The 17932-nt window shown below is 38.2% G+C and overlaps 1 protein-coding gene across 1 annotated transcript in view; it reads right to left on the bottom strand.

Moving 5' to 3' along the window:
- Positions 1 to 14036, bottom strand: part of ube3c (ubiquitin protein ligase E3C) — a 35403-nt gene extending 21367 nt beyond the window's left edge. Inside the window, exons 1-14 of the mRNA XM_042510372.2 lie at positions 13834 to 14036; positions 13144 to 13254; positions 12930 to 12983; positions 12623 to 12697; positions 11206 to 11352; positions 10965 to 11080; positions 10688 to 10845; positions 9419 to 9572; positions 8149 to 8369; positions 7852 to 8003; positions 7294 to 7481; positions 3998 to 4084; positions 3739 to 3896; positions 1913 to 2139 (exon numbers count right to left, since the gene is read on the bottom strand). Of these exons, the coding sequence (XP_042366306.1) occupies positions 1913 to 2139; positions 3739 to 3896; positions 3998 to 4084; positions 7294 to 7481; positions 7852 to 8003; positions 8149 to 8369; positions 9419 to 9572; positions 10688 to 10845; positions 10965 to 11080; positions 11206 to 11352; positions 12623 to 12697; positions 12930 to 12983; positions 13144 to 13209 (1803 nt within the window). The 5' untranslated portion in view covers positions 13210 to 13254; positions 13834 to 14036. The remainder of the gene's footprint in view (positions 1 to 1912; positions 2140 to 3738; positions 3897 to 3997; positions 4085 to 7293; positions 7482 to 7851; positions 8004 to 8148; positions 8370 to 9418; positions 9573 to 10687; positions 10846 to 10964; positions 11081 to 11205; positions 11353 to 12622; positions 12698 to 12929; positions 12984 to 13143; positions 13255 to 13833) is intronic.
- Positions 14037 to 17932: the final 3896 nt, after the last annotated feature.

Here is a 17932-nt window from a genome sequence, read left to right as displayed (position 1 = left end):
ACATCGTTCTCCAAACATGGCCAAGAAGAAAGTTCCATTAGCAATATTAATACAAGCTTAGTTGATCATTTTCATTCAATTAACTTCTTTCAATTAAATAGATAGCTCGACAATGGAGGTGATAAAAGATGGGGAGGGACGGCTGATGACACGAACCAAACATTAGCGTGTTAGGGGTCAGCAGCGTTAAACCGACTGTAAATCCCACTGTTCAATTTGGAAAATGCATTTCCCCTGCTCCCCACTTCTTTAATGGGTCGTTTTAGCTGACAAGAGGCCTTTGAGCAGATCTTTTATGAAAATTCCAGACGTGCTTTTCGCGTATTTGCCACCTTTCACAGAACGCCAGTGTTCACTTTTAAATCCTTCTGTCAAAGACTAACAGCCAAGAACAAAGTCTCTTAATTACTGTTTCCTTGATAGAGAATGGAGCGGAGTAGAGAGGCGAAATGAAAGGGACATGTGGAATGAGAAAAAGAGCTGAGGAGAATGAAGTTAATGCTGTTTTCTGCCTCATTTCTTCTGGGTAAATAACCAATGGATGACCTCCATGGCAGCGCTCCACCTTGTCTTTGCCTGCTCATGCATACATGCTTGATTTCCACTAACACAGACGAGGCATTAGGTCACTACACCTCAATGCACAGAGAGGCTCCATGAGGATAATCCCTAGTGTTAATGTGTCACATATCATGATTAATGCCGTTAGGTATCTACGGAAAAGAAAGACACAAACCTTGGATTATCGTCATGAGTTCAAATGACAACACTTTACTGAGTTACAGTGGATGGTAAGTTAGTTTTAAACAGTTGAAAGCAGGGTTAGGTAGGTTTTTTTTCCACAGAAATCTTGTCTCACACTTAGTTTTCGGGTCTGTGCTTACACTGAGAGGAAAAAAACTGACTTGTTTGTATTTCTTTAAAACAATCACAATTTTCTGGAGCATTGCTAAGCCCAGGATGCAGTGATGGTGCCAAAATAGTGTCAGAAGGGTTCGTTTAGGATTAGAACATTTGCATGTGGGGAGGCAAGCAAAATTGTCATACTGACGGTAAAAGCATGTTGGAGAAGATGCGGGACAGTAAATGTGGATCATACCCATGTATTTTGTACAGTTTTGGATAAATTTTCATACGGTTATTATCAAAATCCTGGAGCATGATAGATAATGTATGACTAAAATCATCTGAGCCGTCCGAAATCAAATGGCAGCGTTATAAGCACTGTCTCCATCCTGTGAGTCAGAATAACAGAGTTCAAACTGTTCGGCATGTTTTTCGCATTACCAACAGTATGAGAAGTGTGTGGCACAATCTGCAGTCACGTATGGCACTGTTTGCAATGACATGAAAAAAGGAACATTTTACCATAAGACTGAGGTCAAGAACCACAAGGATACTCTTTATGAATCACACTACTCAAAAGGTGCAACAGGCAGGTTTCAAATTGACTGTGCAGGCCTCTGTGTGTGTTTGAGTTGACAAACACACAGTGTGCCATCCCCTCCCACTGTTCTCCCCACGCCGAGTTTAAAGACATAATAAAGAGAACAAGTTCCAAATTTTGATATATGACTGTTTTTTGTTTTGTTTGCTTGTTGCATTTTTTTGATGCTGCATCAGTCTTGACAGCACGATTTGTGGGCACAATGTGTGCAATTGTGTTAGATAACGAATATTTGATTAAAATTTGCTTATCATCAATTGAATGCTGACAAATTCAAACACCTGCAATTACAAGTTCAAAGTCATAGGATTTTTTTTTTTTTCTTATTGTCCATATCAAGATTAGATTAAAGAAAAGCAAATTCAGTTGCATGTCAGGCGCAATAACCAAAAATCCATTATTTGACAAATATGAATAATTTATGCACAATCAGCTTTAACGTGCAGGTAGCTTTACACATCTTACCTTGAAGAGCTGTACCCAGCGTTTCTGCTCGGCTTGGATGCGCTGTTGAACCACAGTGTTTGTCTTGACACCCACACTGCGGAAGGCTGCCATGTACTCCTCGCGGTGCTCTGTTTTGGTCTCGGGGTAGGCCAGCTTGATGATTCCCAGGCACGCGTCCCTCAGACAGCGAGACAGAGTCACCAGCTCTAACAGCGTGAAGGGCATCATGGAGGACTGTGTCTGACCTGTTGAAAGGGAGAATGTGCTCATTGTCTTATATAAATATTGATTTTCACATTTACATGGCGGCAAGACAGCGCGTGACTGCTGAAAACAACCAACGATGGCAATATACTTTGATAAAACCACCAAATGAGGGAAATGGGAGACAAGAGATGAGTGAGTCCACAGGATAACCAGCTTTATTGGGACGTGATGTCAATCAATCCCCTGACGATATATTGATTTGTCAAAAAATAAAATTCTGAAAGTAGGTACAACCGGGGCAGGAATTTCAAAGAAGCCAAGGTGCAGTGAAAGTAAAACTTAAATGTTTGTTAATTCAAACAGAAAGCTCTCATTTTAGTGTAGAGCGTCAGATCAACGTGTGGTGCACCCAATAAAAATGCAAGAGTAAAAGAGCTCCTGTTCTGAAGTTTGTGATGGGCCAATCGGTACTGCCCATGTGGAACAGAGATGAGAACAATAGGACAGTTTTGGTGGAGAAAACAATTTTCCCATGTGACACTGACACTGATGATGCCGTATAGCAAACCTGTGAGTGACACATTGCACTAATGTCCAGCACAATACTGTGACTAAATAACTCTTTCACACATTAATGTCTGTCAATACCTGTTAGTTTACCTGCCTGTTTGTTTGTTTTGGTTTTAAATATTCAGCTCATTTAGTTTCTGATTTTCTTGTTAAAAAGTAATAAAAAATGTAATTATTAAAAAAGAGACAGATGGCACACTTATTAGTTAATCCCAACATCAGGTCTGCAAAAAAACCCTGATGTGTTTAATTCAGGAGGTTATTAAGTGTTATTAATGTCATAATTAACTGTGAGATAATTTCTCAACCATACATAAATCGGATTACTTGTAAAATATGTAGACTGAATTCAGGGTTCCCACACATTTTCATTGACCACATTTAAAACTTTTCCATGAGTTTTCAAGGATAAACCAAATTAATGACCAATCGCAAAGTATAACATGAACTTGTTCTGCTCAAAATTAGAATTTTTATATAAAAAAACAGCAACCTTTTCCAATCTTTAATAGTTAGTTTCATTACACACAAAAAAATCCACAACTTTTCCAAAACTTTGATTTTTACTCATTTCATGACTTTTCCAGGCCTGGAAAATGTGACTGTGAAATGTCATGATTGTTGCAGGCTTTTCATGACTGTGGGAACCCTGTACGTACAAGCATATGTCTGACTCATAACTACATGCTTATAGATGTGAAGAGAATAGAAGTCACCATATACTCATACCTTATCAAGCTGTAACCAGAAGACTTCAAAAAGTCTTTATTTTTAGTTTTATTTTTCCAGGGGTGTTACACTGTTTATTATAAATGCATTAATGCTTTTAGAAATGAATTAGTCTTTTTTAGTCTATTTAAATGAAATCTGTATCGCAATTTTAACTTATGGCCTTGATTCCTGAAATGTGGTCTTTGTGCTCTCAAGTAAATTTCTCTGCCCCTAAAATCATAAAGCTCCAGACCTGAGTATGACCTCGGGCAAAGATGAGCAAAATTAGGCAGCAAACATGAAAAACTTGAGGGTGCAAAACAAGGACCGATTAAAAAGATGAGAACGTTTATTACCTTCCAATTCGTGACCAAAAAACTCGCTGTCATGCACGGAGATAAGCGAGTGGCTGAAGAGAGAGCTGAAGAGATAGAAGAGGGGAATAATGCGGTTGGAGTCCTCAAACGACATGGGAGAGCCTCGCGAGATCAGCTGCAGCAGCGGCACCATGGAGCTGAGCGGGCAGACAGAGAGAGGGGAAGAGGCTCAGTATACCACATATGCTGTATGTACACGCAGCTACATTTGCCAATAATCAGCTTTGAATGAGCTCACCCGGTGATCATTTTTGTTGTCATGGAAGTTATCAGGTGCCAGAGATGTCTCAGGAAACGTGCATTGAAAGCTAAACTGTACAAAAGTCTGTAAAGAACAAAGAAACAGAAAGACAAATTAAATTTATTTTTTGTTGAATTTTGAAGGATATAACTCGAATCAACAAGACGACATGAGTTAAAGAGCTATTTCAATCAGATGACACAATCAGAGTGTAGAACAGTAAAATTACTTTCCGTCAATCTGTCTGCTATGTTGGGATTGTTAAATTTGCCCTGTTAACCAAAGGACAAAGGTAACACGGAGGAAAAAAATAAATGACGCTGTTAACTAAGATTTCCCTCATAGAAATTTTCTTGGCCTTTCTCTCCCCTTTTATACCTGGTGAGGGCTGAAAAGAGATTAAATGAGCCATTAAGCTTTATTTAGGCGAGGCACCTTCCATTAGTAAACTAGTTGCTGGCGAGGGTACCCAGCTCGGGTCATAAACAGCCCTCTGGCTTCCTGCTGGAGCCCCATTTAACTTAATGGCCAGGGGAGCAAGACAATGGAGGACAGAGGAGGAGGGGCAGCCTGGCCCTCGCCGTGACCCCGCAGCGCCAGCATGCTTCCACACTCACAGTGAATTACATGATAACACCGAGGAGGGCCCGCATACCTCGCTATAGTCGCTCCGCACTCAACGGGCTGTGGCACCAAGGTGTGAAGCTGCTCTTTGTTCAAGCGTGTGTGTGTGTGTGCAGTCCTAAATTGCATGGCTTTTCACACAGAGGGTAAGTACAGGTGACAATAATGTGGTAAGTAAGCTAAAAGGCAAAATAAAGCACCCCTGCATATAATAGGCCTTTGTTAAGAGTGACAGTGCTGACACCTATAAGGATGCTTGCCTTTAATAGGGCGGCATCGTGTATTCTCTGTAGAGGACTAAAGGTCACCTTAAAGAGACAAAAAGAGAGACGTAGAGCGAGAGAAAAAGGGAATCCTATATTTACTGAATATTCTCATTTCAATGTCAACGCTCAAACTCCCATTCCACCATTCAATCTACCAAAACCCATTCGAAACTCCCAAAATGGAAATGAGCATTAGGAGCAGAGTGTCAGACGACCCTCAATTCGACTTGAAAAATGGTTTGTGCCAAGCGCACGCCATCTGTCAGTACTACAAGGCTCAGGAGAGAAGCGCAGAGAAGTGCTGTGGGCTCATAACAAGTGATGCGGGTGTTTGATTGAAATGGGAAACAAAGCACTAAATGCCAGCTGACACGCTGATTTACAGCCCGAGAGAACCTGAACCCCCATTTCAATCATGGAATGAACCACTAATAAACAAAGTCAAGACATCAAAAGGGGTTGCATGTGTGTGTGTGTGTGTGTGTGTGTGTGTGTGTGTGTGTGTGTGTGTGTGTGAGAGAGAAAAACAGCTTGATGAATCACGACCGGATCATTTCATTTTGCAGTAATGGAAGAATCCATGTGCAGCGGAAAAATAACAGCCGCACTCGAGTCAGATTTGATACCATAAAGAGCGAGTTTCCACCTAAATACAAATTTGTTTTGCAGGATTCTGTATTAACACAATCAACGCTATTATCTCATGACAACACAAAAATCACAGCAAACACTCAAAAGTAAATGAAAGCTCATCTGCACTCACTTTCATCAGAGCAAGCCCCGTTAGCAACAGAGTGCTATGTCGGGTGAAACCAAACTATCAAAGTGAAATTACACCAAATATCCTATGTTAAACAATTAAACAGAAATTACACCAAACCCACTTGAACAAACGTGGGCTAAGCACAATTAGGAAACCTATCAAAAGTCCATTTTGGACCCGAATCATCGTACAGCTTTTAAGTTGTCCTCTAAAAAAAAATCATTTCATGAGACATTTTACATATTTATTAAAAAGGCAGTGTGCCGGGCTGGCTGGACGACTGGCCAGCCTCTCTTTTTTTTTGCTGTAAGAGCAGTAAATCAAGGCAGGGATGCAATTTGCTCCCCTTAGCCTCTTGTAAAGCTATCCCGTCCACTCTTGCAGTGATTAATCTTTCTCAGTGAGCTAATTATTTTGTACAGATATCCAATAATGATGGAAGACGAAGGGCAGGATTTATGGTAAAAGCGAAGAGAAGGAGGAAGCCGTAAAAAATTAAGGGGAAAGGGAGGATATGTGCTGAAATTCCTCTAAATTCTGCGCAACCATTTGTAAGCAATACTTCAAAATAACTAGTTGACCGTTGGACTCGAGCTGCATGTGTCCAGCTTTTAATTACAAAGGAGGCTAATTTAAATTAATCCTTTTAGCGTGGTTTTGCCCATGCTAGGGTTTCAAAAAGACACAGTTGCAAATATGATATAATAAAATCCATAAAACATTCCCACCCACACATTTAAATCAACTGGCTCCACAAATAATTAACTAGAGCAGGTTGACCATCCACGAAGCTCACTCTGGATCACCTCCCCGTCAGTCAATGCAGCATCCACACACCCCCACACCACCTCTGACATCCTGGCCCTAATGTAATCAACCTGAGAAGGGGTAATTGCCCTCATCCAGAACTGACAGCTTCCCTGACATCCCTGCTTCCTTTGCCGGTTGTAAATGCCAGTGGGTGCGGACCACTGATAACTGCCTGCCTCACTTCACCGTTATTTACATTACTGCTTACAGCGCGGAAACACATAAAGACACAGTTTTCCTCTCAATCAGGTAGGCGTGTAAACAAGCTTTCCGAACGCAAGGCTCCTCTTGACAAGACGTGTAAAATGTTATGATATGACATAAAATAAAATTTGTTTTTATGTTTTGACTCACCATCACCTGATTCACTGAATGAATATAATGATTGTAACTCCAAATGAACTAAGTCATATTTATCTATGTTCTTGCATCTTTTTGTACCCACTCACAAGGGGCCTTTACTTTGTGCAACTGCATGTTTTGTTTAGTTTTTTTGTCTGTTTGTTTCTTTTTTTTACATTTCTGTTTGTGTGTGAGTGCCTATATGTGTGTTTTTTTGTACGCATATGGCTATATGTTTATTTTACTCTACTGTTGTCTTTCTCTTATGCTGTGTGGTAGTTATACTTTCAAAAACCAATAAAATTGTGTTAAAAAACACAAACACCTGCTTCACCTTGGTTGCAATTACTATATTTAAAACACCCCAAATATTTTATAGAAATTTAGTAAAGGATGCCAACAATCTGTGCTATTTTTGATGAATAAACATCATAAATTGTATTTGTCATTTAGCAGTGATGACAGACCAAAAATGTGTGCGTTTGTACCTGACTTTTGGCACCATGAGGCGATGCTGCACCATGAGTGTGTGACAGATGGATGCCATCATGGTGAAAACCTCCTCACTGGCCGAATCCCTCCACACCAGGTTCAGCAGGGCGTTAGTCTGATGTTTAGTGTCCAGCTTGTGGACACACTCCTCTGTGATGAGCTGCACCGAGATTCTGCTGTCATCCTGATGGAGAAGGAAAGAAATGTGGGTTTAACCCTTCGAAACCTGAATCGACATCAGTTTTCTCGTTCTGCGTTCAGACATCTTTCACAAGCTGCTTGACCCTTTGAAAAGTGAGCAAATTGGTTTGCTTTCTTTTGAGAACATAAGCAAAAAAAAGAAGTGACTAACTTGGCAAGAAATTTCCCACAAACTGCAAGAAATTTTACATAAAAATTTGTTTTAAAAAAAAAAGAAGATAGAATTATTAGAGAATTATTAGAAAATCATCCATTTTTATGCGCTTGATTCATCAACAAAACTAATATTGCTTCAAATGTTAGCGATACGTTAACATTTTGTGTACATTTATGTCTGTGTTTCTGCATCGTACCTGCTTCGGCGGAGGATGGATGCCAGCATCATCATCGTCCTCTGAGTCACTGGTAACTTCAGGCCTGCTGCTGCTCTCTGACACCGGCAGCAGCGGCAGTAGCGTCTGCAGAGCTCGGAGGTACAGCAGGAGACCCTCCTCTGACAGCGAGCCTGCCAACACACACCCATCACTATTACTGTTTACACCATCATATCTTCACCTCTATAAATCAGAGTTTATACTTCATATGAGCTGTACACTCTATAGTGTGTGAAACACTGGTCTGTGTGCACACATCTAAACTGTGCCACCCACCTAAGCAGTTCTCCCCTGCAGAGAGGACAAAGTAAAACACCCAGGGCGCCTGGCTCTGTGCTGCTGAGGAGGAACCGATGGTGCCCTGAAGGGAGCTCAGGAAGGCCTCGAATGGGAATGAGAGACGGACGTCGGACAGTGCCGGGATAAAGAAGTGAAAGATCTGCTCGGTGAATGGTGCAGAGATAAACTCCTCAGTAAAGGCTGCAAACACAAACTGCCTGTAAGATGACAGACAAACATCAGACGAGTTAAAAACATGAAAAGAGTGCTGTGATATGTAAAAAACAAAACTGAATCATAATACTGTATGTTCACACAGAAATGAGCTGAGACAGCCGGGAGTTTGGACATCACCCTGCTCATTCTGCTGCGTGAGTACTCCAATATTGTGTCTCCAAACAGAGCTGCTTTGTGTGGCCCAGTCACACACATCTGGTGGGCCAAGTCAGATAATTAGCTGTTAGAGTCAGTGTGTACACAAGTCTCTCTCACTCCCGCCTTGCTTTTCTTCAAAGAAGAAAAGAAGTCGCCTGTCGTTTGTTATTAAGAATGTCTGAAAGTGAGGGCAAACAGCCTGATATTCTGCACTCTGGCGAGCGAGCGAGTCTGGGGGCCTTTTATGGCTTGTTGTAAATTGGTCTCTGAAGCAATTACTGCTTCAGCGCTGACTGGAGGGGACAAAAAGCTGCTGTAGTTTGTCCGATCAGTTTAATGGATGATATTTAAAGAATTCACTCAGGACAAAGACTTTCTTTTTCCTGCTATCATGCCGTTAGCTTCTCTCTGTGCCAAAAAACAAAGAAGTTTGGGAGACAGACATAACAAACCGAAAATGTATCAGTGAATTCTTATCATACTATGATGTGCTATTTTGTGATATTCTATTAATTGTCAGTAAGGGAAATTAGATTTTCTGGCTTCCCTGAGGAAGGTCACACAAGGTCAGCATGAGTGCAGCATTATTTAAGTAACTAACCAAAATTCTGTTGCTCATGGGCACTTCAGCAAAAGATGTAGCATCTTTTATGCTAGTTCTGTTCATGTTCAATTCCATTTTAACAAAATTTGTCCACTGTGAGCCTTTTCCAGCAGCAGCCTCTGAAATTACCTCTCAATAAGAGCCAAATAGCAGTAAAATTTGTTTTGCAACATGTCTGTTTCTTTGAAAGTAGTATTTATTGTGCAGGTTAATTTTGGAGTTGAATTTTGTACCACTGCCACTGTTAAAAGGTCCTGATCAAATTGTGGCTTCAGTCTGGAGCCGTACCTTGCGCCCATTGTGCAGGAGGAGTAGGTAAAGTGCAGAGGTTTGAGGATGTGCTCCAACAGTGTGCTTGCCATAGGGATAGAGGGAGCGTCACTGTACTCCAGACTAGACGGGAGCCGGTGATTCACGAGAATATACAGCGACCTGTAGTATCCTGAAGAGAAGGCACAGATTGAAAGAAAAAGGTTTAAAAAAGGATGTTAAGACACAGGTTCCTTTATAAAACATTTGTTTCACATAATACAAAGCATGATGGGGAAAAAACATAAAAAAGTACATGTGAAGATGTGGTAGAGACCTATACGAGCTTGTATGAAAACCACATCCAGACAACATAAAAATAGTAAATTACAAGCAATGAAAACATGAGTATAGGGTTAATTTTCTTATTCTCAAATTTGTATTGTCTCTTGTCTTTTTTTTTTCATTTTACCTGCATTAAACTTATTCAGTATTTTTCTGTTTTTATGTCTCAAATGACTTAACTTTTTATTGAAAAGTGCTACAGAAACACAGCTTAATATTATTATTATTAATATTATTAAATAATTAAACACTTCATAAACACGAAAAGCACTAAACATTCCTGTTTGTACTAACGAATGTAAAATAAAAAGTGTGAGAATTATAGCAAAAGAATAGTTAGCTATTTGAGCTTTTCTGTTTTTCACCAAATGTAACTCACTCAACACAAACAGCATCAGATAAAGTGTTATGAATAATGAGAATGTAAAAGGAGAATCAAGGATAACCCGCAACCATATTTACATGCTATCTGTAAAAGTAGGGCTAGCCTGTTTGCATGGTTAATTAGGCTTCAAGGCTTCTGACTGTAGTTGACACAGTGCTGAAGATTAAACAAGATGCTTTGTGTTGACGATATGAATAATTAGTGCTCTTGAAATGAGTCATACCTCTGAGAAAATGAAATAGCATTGGATGTACTTGACCTGTGTACAGCAGCGCTGTATATACTCAGGTGCAAGTCAAAGCAGGAACTGCCCATGTACAGATAAAAGTAGTCAAACACACTTCAGACACACATTCATCATCTCTATACAAACCTTACACGACAATTAGGCCTTAAAAGGTTTATTTGTGTCTGTGCTGCAGTACACGCTGGAATGACATGACTGTTTGCAAGACTGAATTGTTGAATCCTCCAACAAAACTGACAGCAAACTCAACAGCAACTCAACAACAATAAATTGTGCATATCCTCAATCATTTCCAAGACAATGACGTCAGCACTGATTTTATTGGACTTACCTGTCTGTACCATAGAGTGCAAAATCTGCTCGAGTAATGAAGCTACATAGTTAGCATCTGGAATAACAGGAAGATAGGTTTTCTCTGAAGAAAAGATTTCTAGCATCCGCATGGGAACCGTCACATTTAAACTGTCATCCTTGCAGTTCTGTAGGAGTCTGGGGAGACAAACAGGGGACAAGTGAGATGGTGACAACCACTGCAGCTTCTCTCAGTAGGTTTGTACATCCAGCAGCTCAAAATATAAATGTAGTTTTCCTTTTTTTAAGTACTGTACCTGCAGCAAAAGCCTAAGATCCTCTTGATCTGAAACATACATGTCTGTCTCTGTGGGCCCACCAGCAGCTTCACAAACTGACTGTTGTGTTTCACCAGGTTCTGGCACAACCATATCTTTATGAACACACAAACAGACACAATTTGACTGTGATGTATTTCAGCCTCGAGCTATAACAGTTTCTGTGAAACAATCAATTTAGATGTTATTGAAGAGCATCAAAGATGTATCAGATTCTTACCAATCTGTGTGCATCCACACTCTGTCTGTAGAAAAATATGAGTTGTCTTGATAAAAGGCAGAGACCAGGACCGTCCAAGACATGCTGAGCTCCCCCTCCCTGTGTCTGGCTCACACACTCATCAAACTGTGCCCTCTGGATGGCGTACTGGAAGATAAAGTTCAAAGGTCACATGTTTAAGGACTTGTTTAAATAATATCACAAACACTACAAATATACAGTAATGTAATATGTGTGTAATGGAATAGTTCGATTTCATCAGCCGGTCTGGTTGGGCTGAGAGGTTTTGAATCAGATCTCATAAATAGTTGTCAAATGATTTGTAGGTTATATAAATCTCAACGTTTCATTGTCTGTGTTTTTTTTTTAAGTTCCATATCATTTTTGCTAAACACTTTTGTATTCAATATGCCAATTTGTACTGCAAGAGAGGACCACAATGGAAATAAGCCCTTCAGCTTTTTTTGTATATATTAATCCTCAATAATTTTAAATATCTTAGATGGAGTCTGTCAGTATGAACAGCTGTCAAGTTAAATCTTGTCAAATTGAAGAGAAGCCAAAAAAAAAATCAATGAAAATCAGTAAAACAAATGTTGTTTTTTGCCACACTGACTAATTAACTCATCCCATACACTTCACAAGTCCTTACTGTTGAGCAAACAGCATTCATAGGCCTTATCTGTTTCATCAGACTTCCTGATTTAATGTTTTGCGCCAAAATCACAGATGTGATTAAACACAGGCTAGATTCACTAACACAGTGACTCAACCGCAGCCTGTGCCACCAAATATACAGCATCTACAAGACCATGAGACAGGAAGCACCTGCTGAGTATCATATCGCTGCTATCTCCAAAACTGCGTTTTTTTAAGGAATTAGAAAAAACGCTGTTTTCTTTTAAAGGATCCAATGGAGACGAGAGGTTTAGTCACAAGCTTTTTAAATACATTTCATTGGTTTAGAAATGGTAAAACCCACTGATAGATGTAGAGGGGGGCCAACAGAATGAGTTTATGAAAAAAATGAAAATAGTGAAACGTAGAGATTCGAGGTTTGCGCCCAACAACAACAATATGTGAGTGCTGCTAAAACACAGTGTCTGTGGAAGTTATCAAGCAGGGAAATCTCACAGATATTAAATTAAATTATATATTAAATTATTAAAATAAATTAGGCTTACAATTCTCAGCATTTAACAGCCAACCCCCTTAGTTATTAGTTATTTACACTAAGAAGGACCGACAGATTGGGTTTTTCCTTGATTCTTCTTTTACTTTATTTCAAAAGGTATTTAGACTGAACAACAAAAACAACAACAAAGGCAAATGATGAATGAAGGCACATTTGTGATGCAGAACTGAACTCTGAAAGTAAAATATGAAAAACAGGTCTGTGTCATTCTCGCAGACTTACCTGTCGTTTCAAGTCCTGGTAGCCACGTATGTAGGACTGAATGATAATGGCATTCTTCAGTCGTTTTCTTTCATCCTAAGTAATACAAAACCACATTTTCTTTGACCACGGAACCAAAATAGGCTAATAACATAAAATCTTGAACCTTACATATAATACTTAAAGCTGCATGCATTTTTACTTAAATGCAAAGTAGTACATGTAAAACTTAATTCTACTTTTATTGTAGAAACAACAAATTGTCTTTGAATAAACACACAAAACAGAAACTATTACAACATTAAGACTTGCTGTTATGAGCAGTTACCTCTCTTTTTCGTCTTTCCTCTTGAGTGCGGTGCAGCAGAGATGCTTTCTCCTCCTGAAACAAAAAACAAAAGGGAATCTGAAAACACTTTAAACAATGACATGTTTATGATGACTGCTAAGCACAGATATGTGAGAAATGTGACTATCTGTCAAGAACCGCAGACAAGTTGCCACTGTTTTGTTGGTGATTAATTTCACACCATGACACTTACCTTTTTACTTGCTCCTCCAAGTGACACCTTGGGTCTTGTTTTGAAATCTCCCTCAAAGCTAAACATTGTTAGATTTTTCCCATTGACTGATTCCGACGCTGACACTGATTTCTGAAAGAGAAAATGAAACCAAAACGGGCTCAACATGGTGGTGTAAAAACTGAAACAAGTGACGAACTGAAACAAAAATAACCAGACGACTCGTGATTTGGCTCCATCATCAAAGTAATTAACTTCATGTAATCGATGCTTGCCTTACAAGCAGGATCCTACAATTACTGTCATTTCTATGACCAAACAAAACAGTCGTGAACGTAAATGTGTGACACCTGTGAACGTCGGGACGAAAGGTTAACTGACAGCTTCAGTTTTGTTGCAACAATAGTTAGCTAGCCGGTTAACTTAGCTAGCTAATGACTCAGCAGCTGTCAGGAGCTAAACGCTGCTGTTAACGTTGTCTGACTACAAGCAGCACCGGAGACACCACTCAACAAAACATGTATTGATGATATGTCGCTGTATGGATTCACACATTTGTTAGAAACATGATTTTGTTGACGCTAGCACTGCAGCTAGCTAGCAGAGCAGCTAAGCACTCCAGAGAGGCTAACTTTACGGGGGGTATATTTTCCTATCCGTTTGTCCTTTATGACATCGCTCATGTTACACCTTAGAATTAGAGTTGTTTACCTTTGACTTTTGAATTAAGGAGTGAAACGGGCACAGTAACACTGAGAATGCAGTTTAGGTTAATCCAAACGTCAAATCTTCTTTTCCTCCTCTCTCTAAAAATCAACACAACACAGGGAACAGCTAACATCACTGTTTCCGGTTCCTGGAATGTCAGGGCGCTGATTGGACGAAGTCCATGCCAATAATAACCGAGCGCCCGCCTTCCGTCTGGATGCATTGAGAATGTTCTATGACTATTATTTTATTGATTAAAGATGATCTCCGCCTGAAAACATTGATTTATTAATATATTTTATTTTATTTGCACTTTATACATAATTACACAGATGCATTTTGGTATATCATATAAATACAGGGGCTTTTTTTGAGTATTTGAACATATAATATATATAATTTCATGTATTTATAAATTTAGGAAAATAGAGAAATGATTAAACAAAGAAGCAGACAGGCAAAAAAAAGTTATCTTTACAGACAATGAAAACATTTATGAAAAGGAATGATCAAACACATGATGACTTGGTTTACATAGGCTATTGGAGAGGGAGTGAGAATAAGTACAAGGTACAAGGTACCATGTAGATTTATTTGTCTTTTTTTTTTTTATTAAAAATTGTCCCTAAATCCTGTTACATCTTTTGGCATTGAAGGAAGAGTTTATGATTCCCACAGAAAGAAGCCGCTCTGTAGTCTGGCAGAAGATACTTCTGTATCTTTTCCCAGATGGTAGCAGGGTGTAATCAGCCATGTAAACGTATCTAATCCTAACACTTCTCCATAAGTCACTGAATTTGAATTAACGACTTCCTTATTAATTTAAACCTACACTCTGATTAACTAAACATATATGCATACACCAACATATCCAAAATCAAATTTCAATGATTTTACACCAATATTTACAGAAAGAAAACAAAAAAGGAGAAAGATAAACTAGGTGATTGTAAAATCTCCTCTTCATCCCTGTACTTCGTGAAGATCATGTTTTTATACATTATTTTTAACTGGTTTATGTTTGGACACTTTTTTTTTTAGCTCCACATTGAGATTGTTGCATAGCTAACCTCCATGGATTGATAAACAAAAACTTTTTCTGGTGGTACAAACACCGTAAGATAAATTAAACTAAATTCTTTCAGATCATTTCTTGCCTTTTTTAAAAACTTTATTTATTTCTTTACTTTTTGCCTTTTTTTGGCAAATATCAGGTATTTTTTTTATACTTGTCATAGATTCCTTGCTAACTTCTGGGTGATTTCTTTTTTTGCTCACTACCTTTTTTCCATATTTTTGAAAAAAAAAAGCCAATTTGCCTGAGTTTCAAAGGGTTAAATAAAAAATTTGATTGTTTCTACCATCTATGTTGAGCAACTGTTTTGTATGAAAGGATTTAAAAGCCTGTCCCATGCAGATGCCTGTCTCAAATATCAGTGTGTTGAGTTCAGAAATTTAAGCAAATAATAGCCCAAGCTAACTGAAGCTTTATGGCAGATGGAGATAACGTAAAACGCATAGCTGACAAAGCAGTCTTACCACAAGGTCCGTTTAGAAGCTGTTCTGAAACAGTATTATTCCTTGAAAACAGACAATATTGAAATGGTTAAATGGCCCTGTAGTGCTCAGAAAAACGTTGAGATGTATGCATACATTCCCTCCATGACTGGAGAAACATTAACCCAGATCACTACAAGAGTTTTGATTGGCCGAGTTTCATTGTTTATTTACAGTTGTAGTTTTAACTTAGTTACATATGTGGATATTTATCCCCTGAGGTGACCATTTGGACATTTCTTTATTAGGCCATGAGTGCAAATCTACTTTTTGAAACACACATAACTAGACCAGTCAAAAACAGTCCAAAAAATTCCAGTGCAAGGCAAAAAACAAGTTCTGTCCGAAAAATGCATGTATGAACTGTTGTTAAGGAAGGCCATCCCAACTTTGGCTTATAGATTTAAACTGAATTTGAATTTCTTAGTGTTTATCATTGCTATGTTATGTGTGTCATATGAGTCTTGCCATTCAATTATTTTACTGGACTGGTTATTTTATTTGACTCAAAGAAATATTCTAATGTGTGTGGATGTGGGGAGTGAGACCATGTTGCAATTATATGTGGTGTACCACAAGGCTCATTCCTTGGACCAATAACAGTCTGCCTCATACATAAATAGAGGGGAATGATGTCTCCTGTCAAGATTATGCTGATCACACATATTCTTAAACTGGGGAAAAAAAATCAAAACCACTGCACCAATGTTGTGATTACAATGCCCTCTTTAAGATTTAGAATATATCTAATATTGGAATCTGTAGAGCTAAGGTATCTCCCTAGTTTAACTTTCTCTTTACTAGCTGTATCTTGATTTTAGCTTTCTAAACTTTCAACCTCTCATGAGTCTACACACACCTGGAAGTCTTGGAAGGATCTGGCTGAGTCATTATTATAGGCATTTTTTTACACGTTATGATTTGTGCATCACTGGTGTGATAGTAATTTATCATGTTTTTTTAAAAATTATTTTTAAAGACTTTTGTGTTTTACTTATCCATCTTTTTTATTTGATCCGTCTTATTTTTGAAGCATGTATGTTTGTTTGGAAAAATGTTGATATATTATGCAAAAATATGATAGTCAATCTGTATTAATAGTATGATAGAGGTATTTCTGCTTTTATTTGCATTTGTTTGTACCTCTCATGCAAAAATCAAGCTCCAAAGATGCAATTCTTGCTAGAAGTGCATCACTTGTTACAAATATTAGATTCAAATAATAAAATGGAAGCTGATACAGTAGCACTATGACAAAGCCTTATATTCCAGTTTCAACCCCTCATGCATTTAAAAAGGATGTACTAAATAGAAGAAACATTTTCAATGTGATGCTGTCCAATACAACAACAACACCATTCAATACCTCTCTGGCAAAAGTCAACATGTGACAATAATCACCTTTATTTCACTCAAGTTTAACAAGTGTTTGTTACTGACTTCTATGTTAGTGCATTAGCTTCTCCAAAATGAGCTCATCAGTAATGTCTGTCAAATTGTATTTGAATAAATAAATAAATATACATATATCAGAAATCACATTTGTCTTATGATACATGGGTTACTGATATTCATTAATTATGTATTTACTTATTGTGCATATGTTTTTGTTATTTTGGAGAGGTCTTCATCTTTTCACACATTAATAAAGTTATTATCTTTATTTGATACTGATTTAGATTAGTAGGCTATTTATGGGATACCTTACCTTATATTGATTGATTACTGATTATTATTCTTATCATTATTATTAATATTAGTAGTAGTAGTAGTCATACTATCATTATTAATATTATCTCAACTCTTTTTGTCAACAACTTGATGACTTACATCATCGGGCTTTCTATTGGCTGAACGAATAAAGGCTCTAAAAGCATGAGGCACAGGCAAATGGTTTCATCAATAACATCTGATTGGGCCAATATATTATATAATACTGTGGGCTGAAGGCGACGCAGGTATACTCTCCATTCAAAGCGTATTGATAACACGTCTGAGACAAATTAACCAGCGATATCCAATTTCATAAAGAGACTGAGACCTATAGATGTTTCTTTCAGACAAGTAAGTCCTCCTCTTTGCTCTAATGATCTCATCTCATATTGATATTTAGTTTATTTTCCGTCAGTAATTAGGCAGTCAGTGGGGTGTCAAATAGTGGGAAAAAATGATGATGAGCTGCAAATGTTTTTAAAAGCAGTTTTCTACATTTCACGGACATTTGTGCCATTTTAACGGAATGTATTTATGACATTAAAAGAGACAGTACAGGTCCCTTTAAATTACCTTTTCATAATGAACACATTTACCGAAGGTAATTAATATATAAACTATCCCGATTTGTCACTTTGATTTGTATTTTGGTTAATTGTGAAAGTAATTACAGAGCAAATTAACAGCTTTCAGGAAAGACCGGGGTTTTAGGGTCCGGTTCCATCTTTAGGTGCCTTATTAATTTTCTCTCCCCTAGATGTGATGAAAAGGAGCGATAAATCTGGGTGATCGGTGAAGGCCAATACTAAATGGCTCCATATTTCACCGCTGC

The sequence above is a fragment of the Plectropomus leopardus genome, chromosome 21, assembly GCF_026936395.1.
Source record: "Plectropomus leopardus strain MGB_pleo_1.0 chromosome 21, ASM2693639v1, whole genome shotgun sequence".
In the NCBI taxonomy this organism is placed as follows: domain Eukaryota; kingdom Metazoa; phylum Chordata; class Actinopteri; order Perciformes; family Serranidae; genus Plectropomus; species Plectropomus leopardus.
The sequence above is the reverse complement of the archived record's forward strand: the minus strand, read 5'-3'. Positions and strand labels throughout refer to the sequence as shown.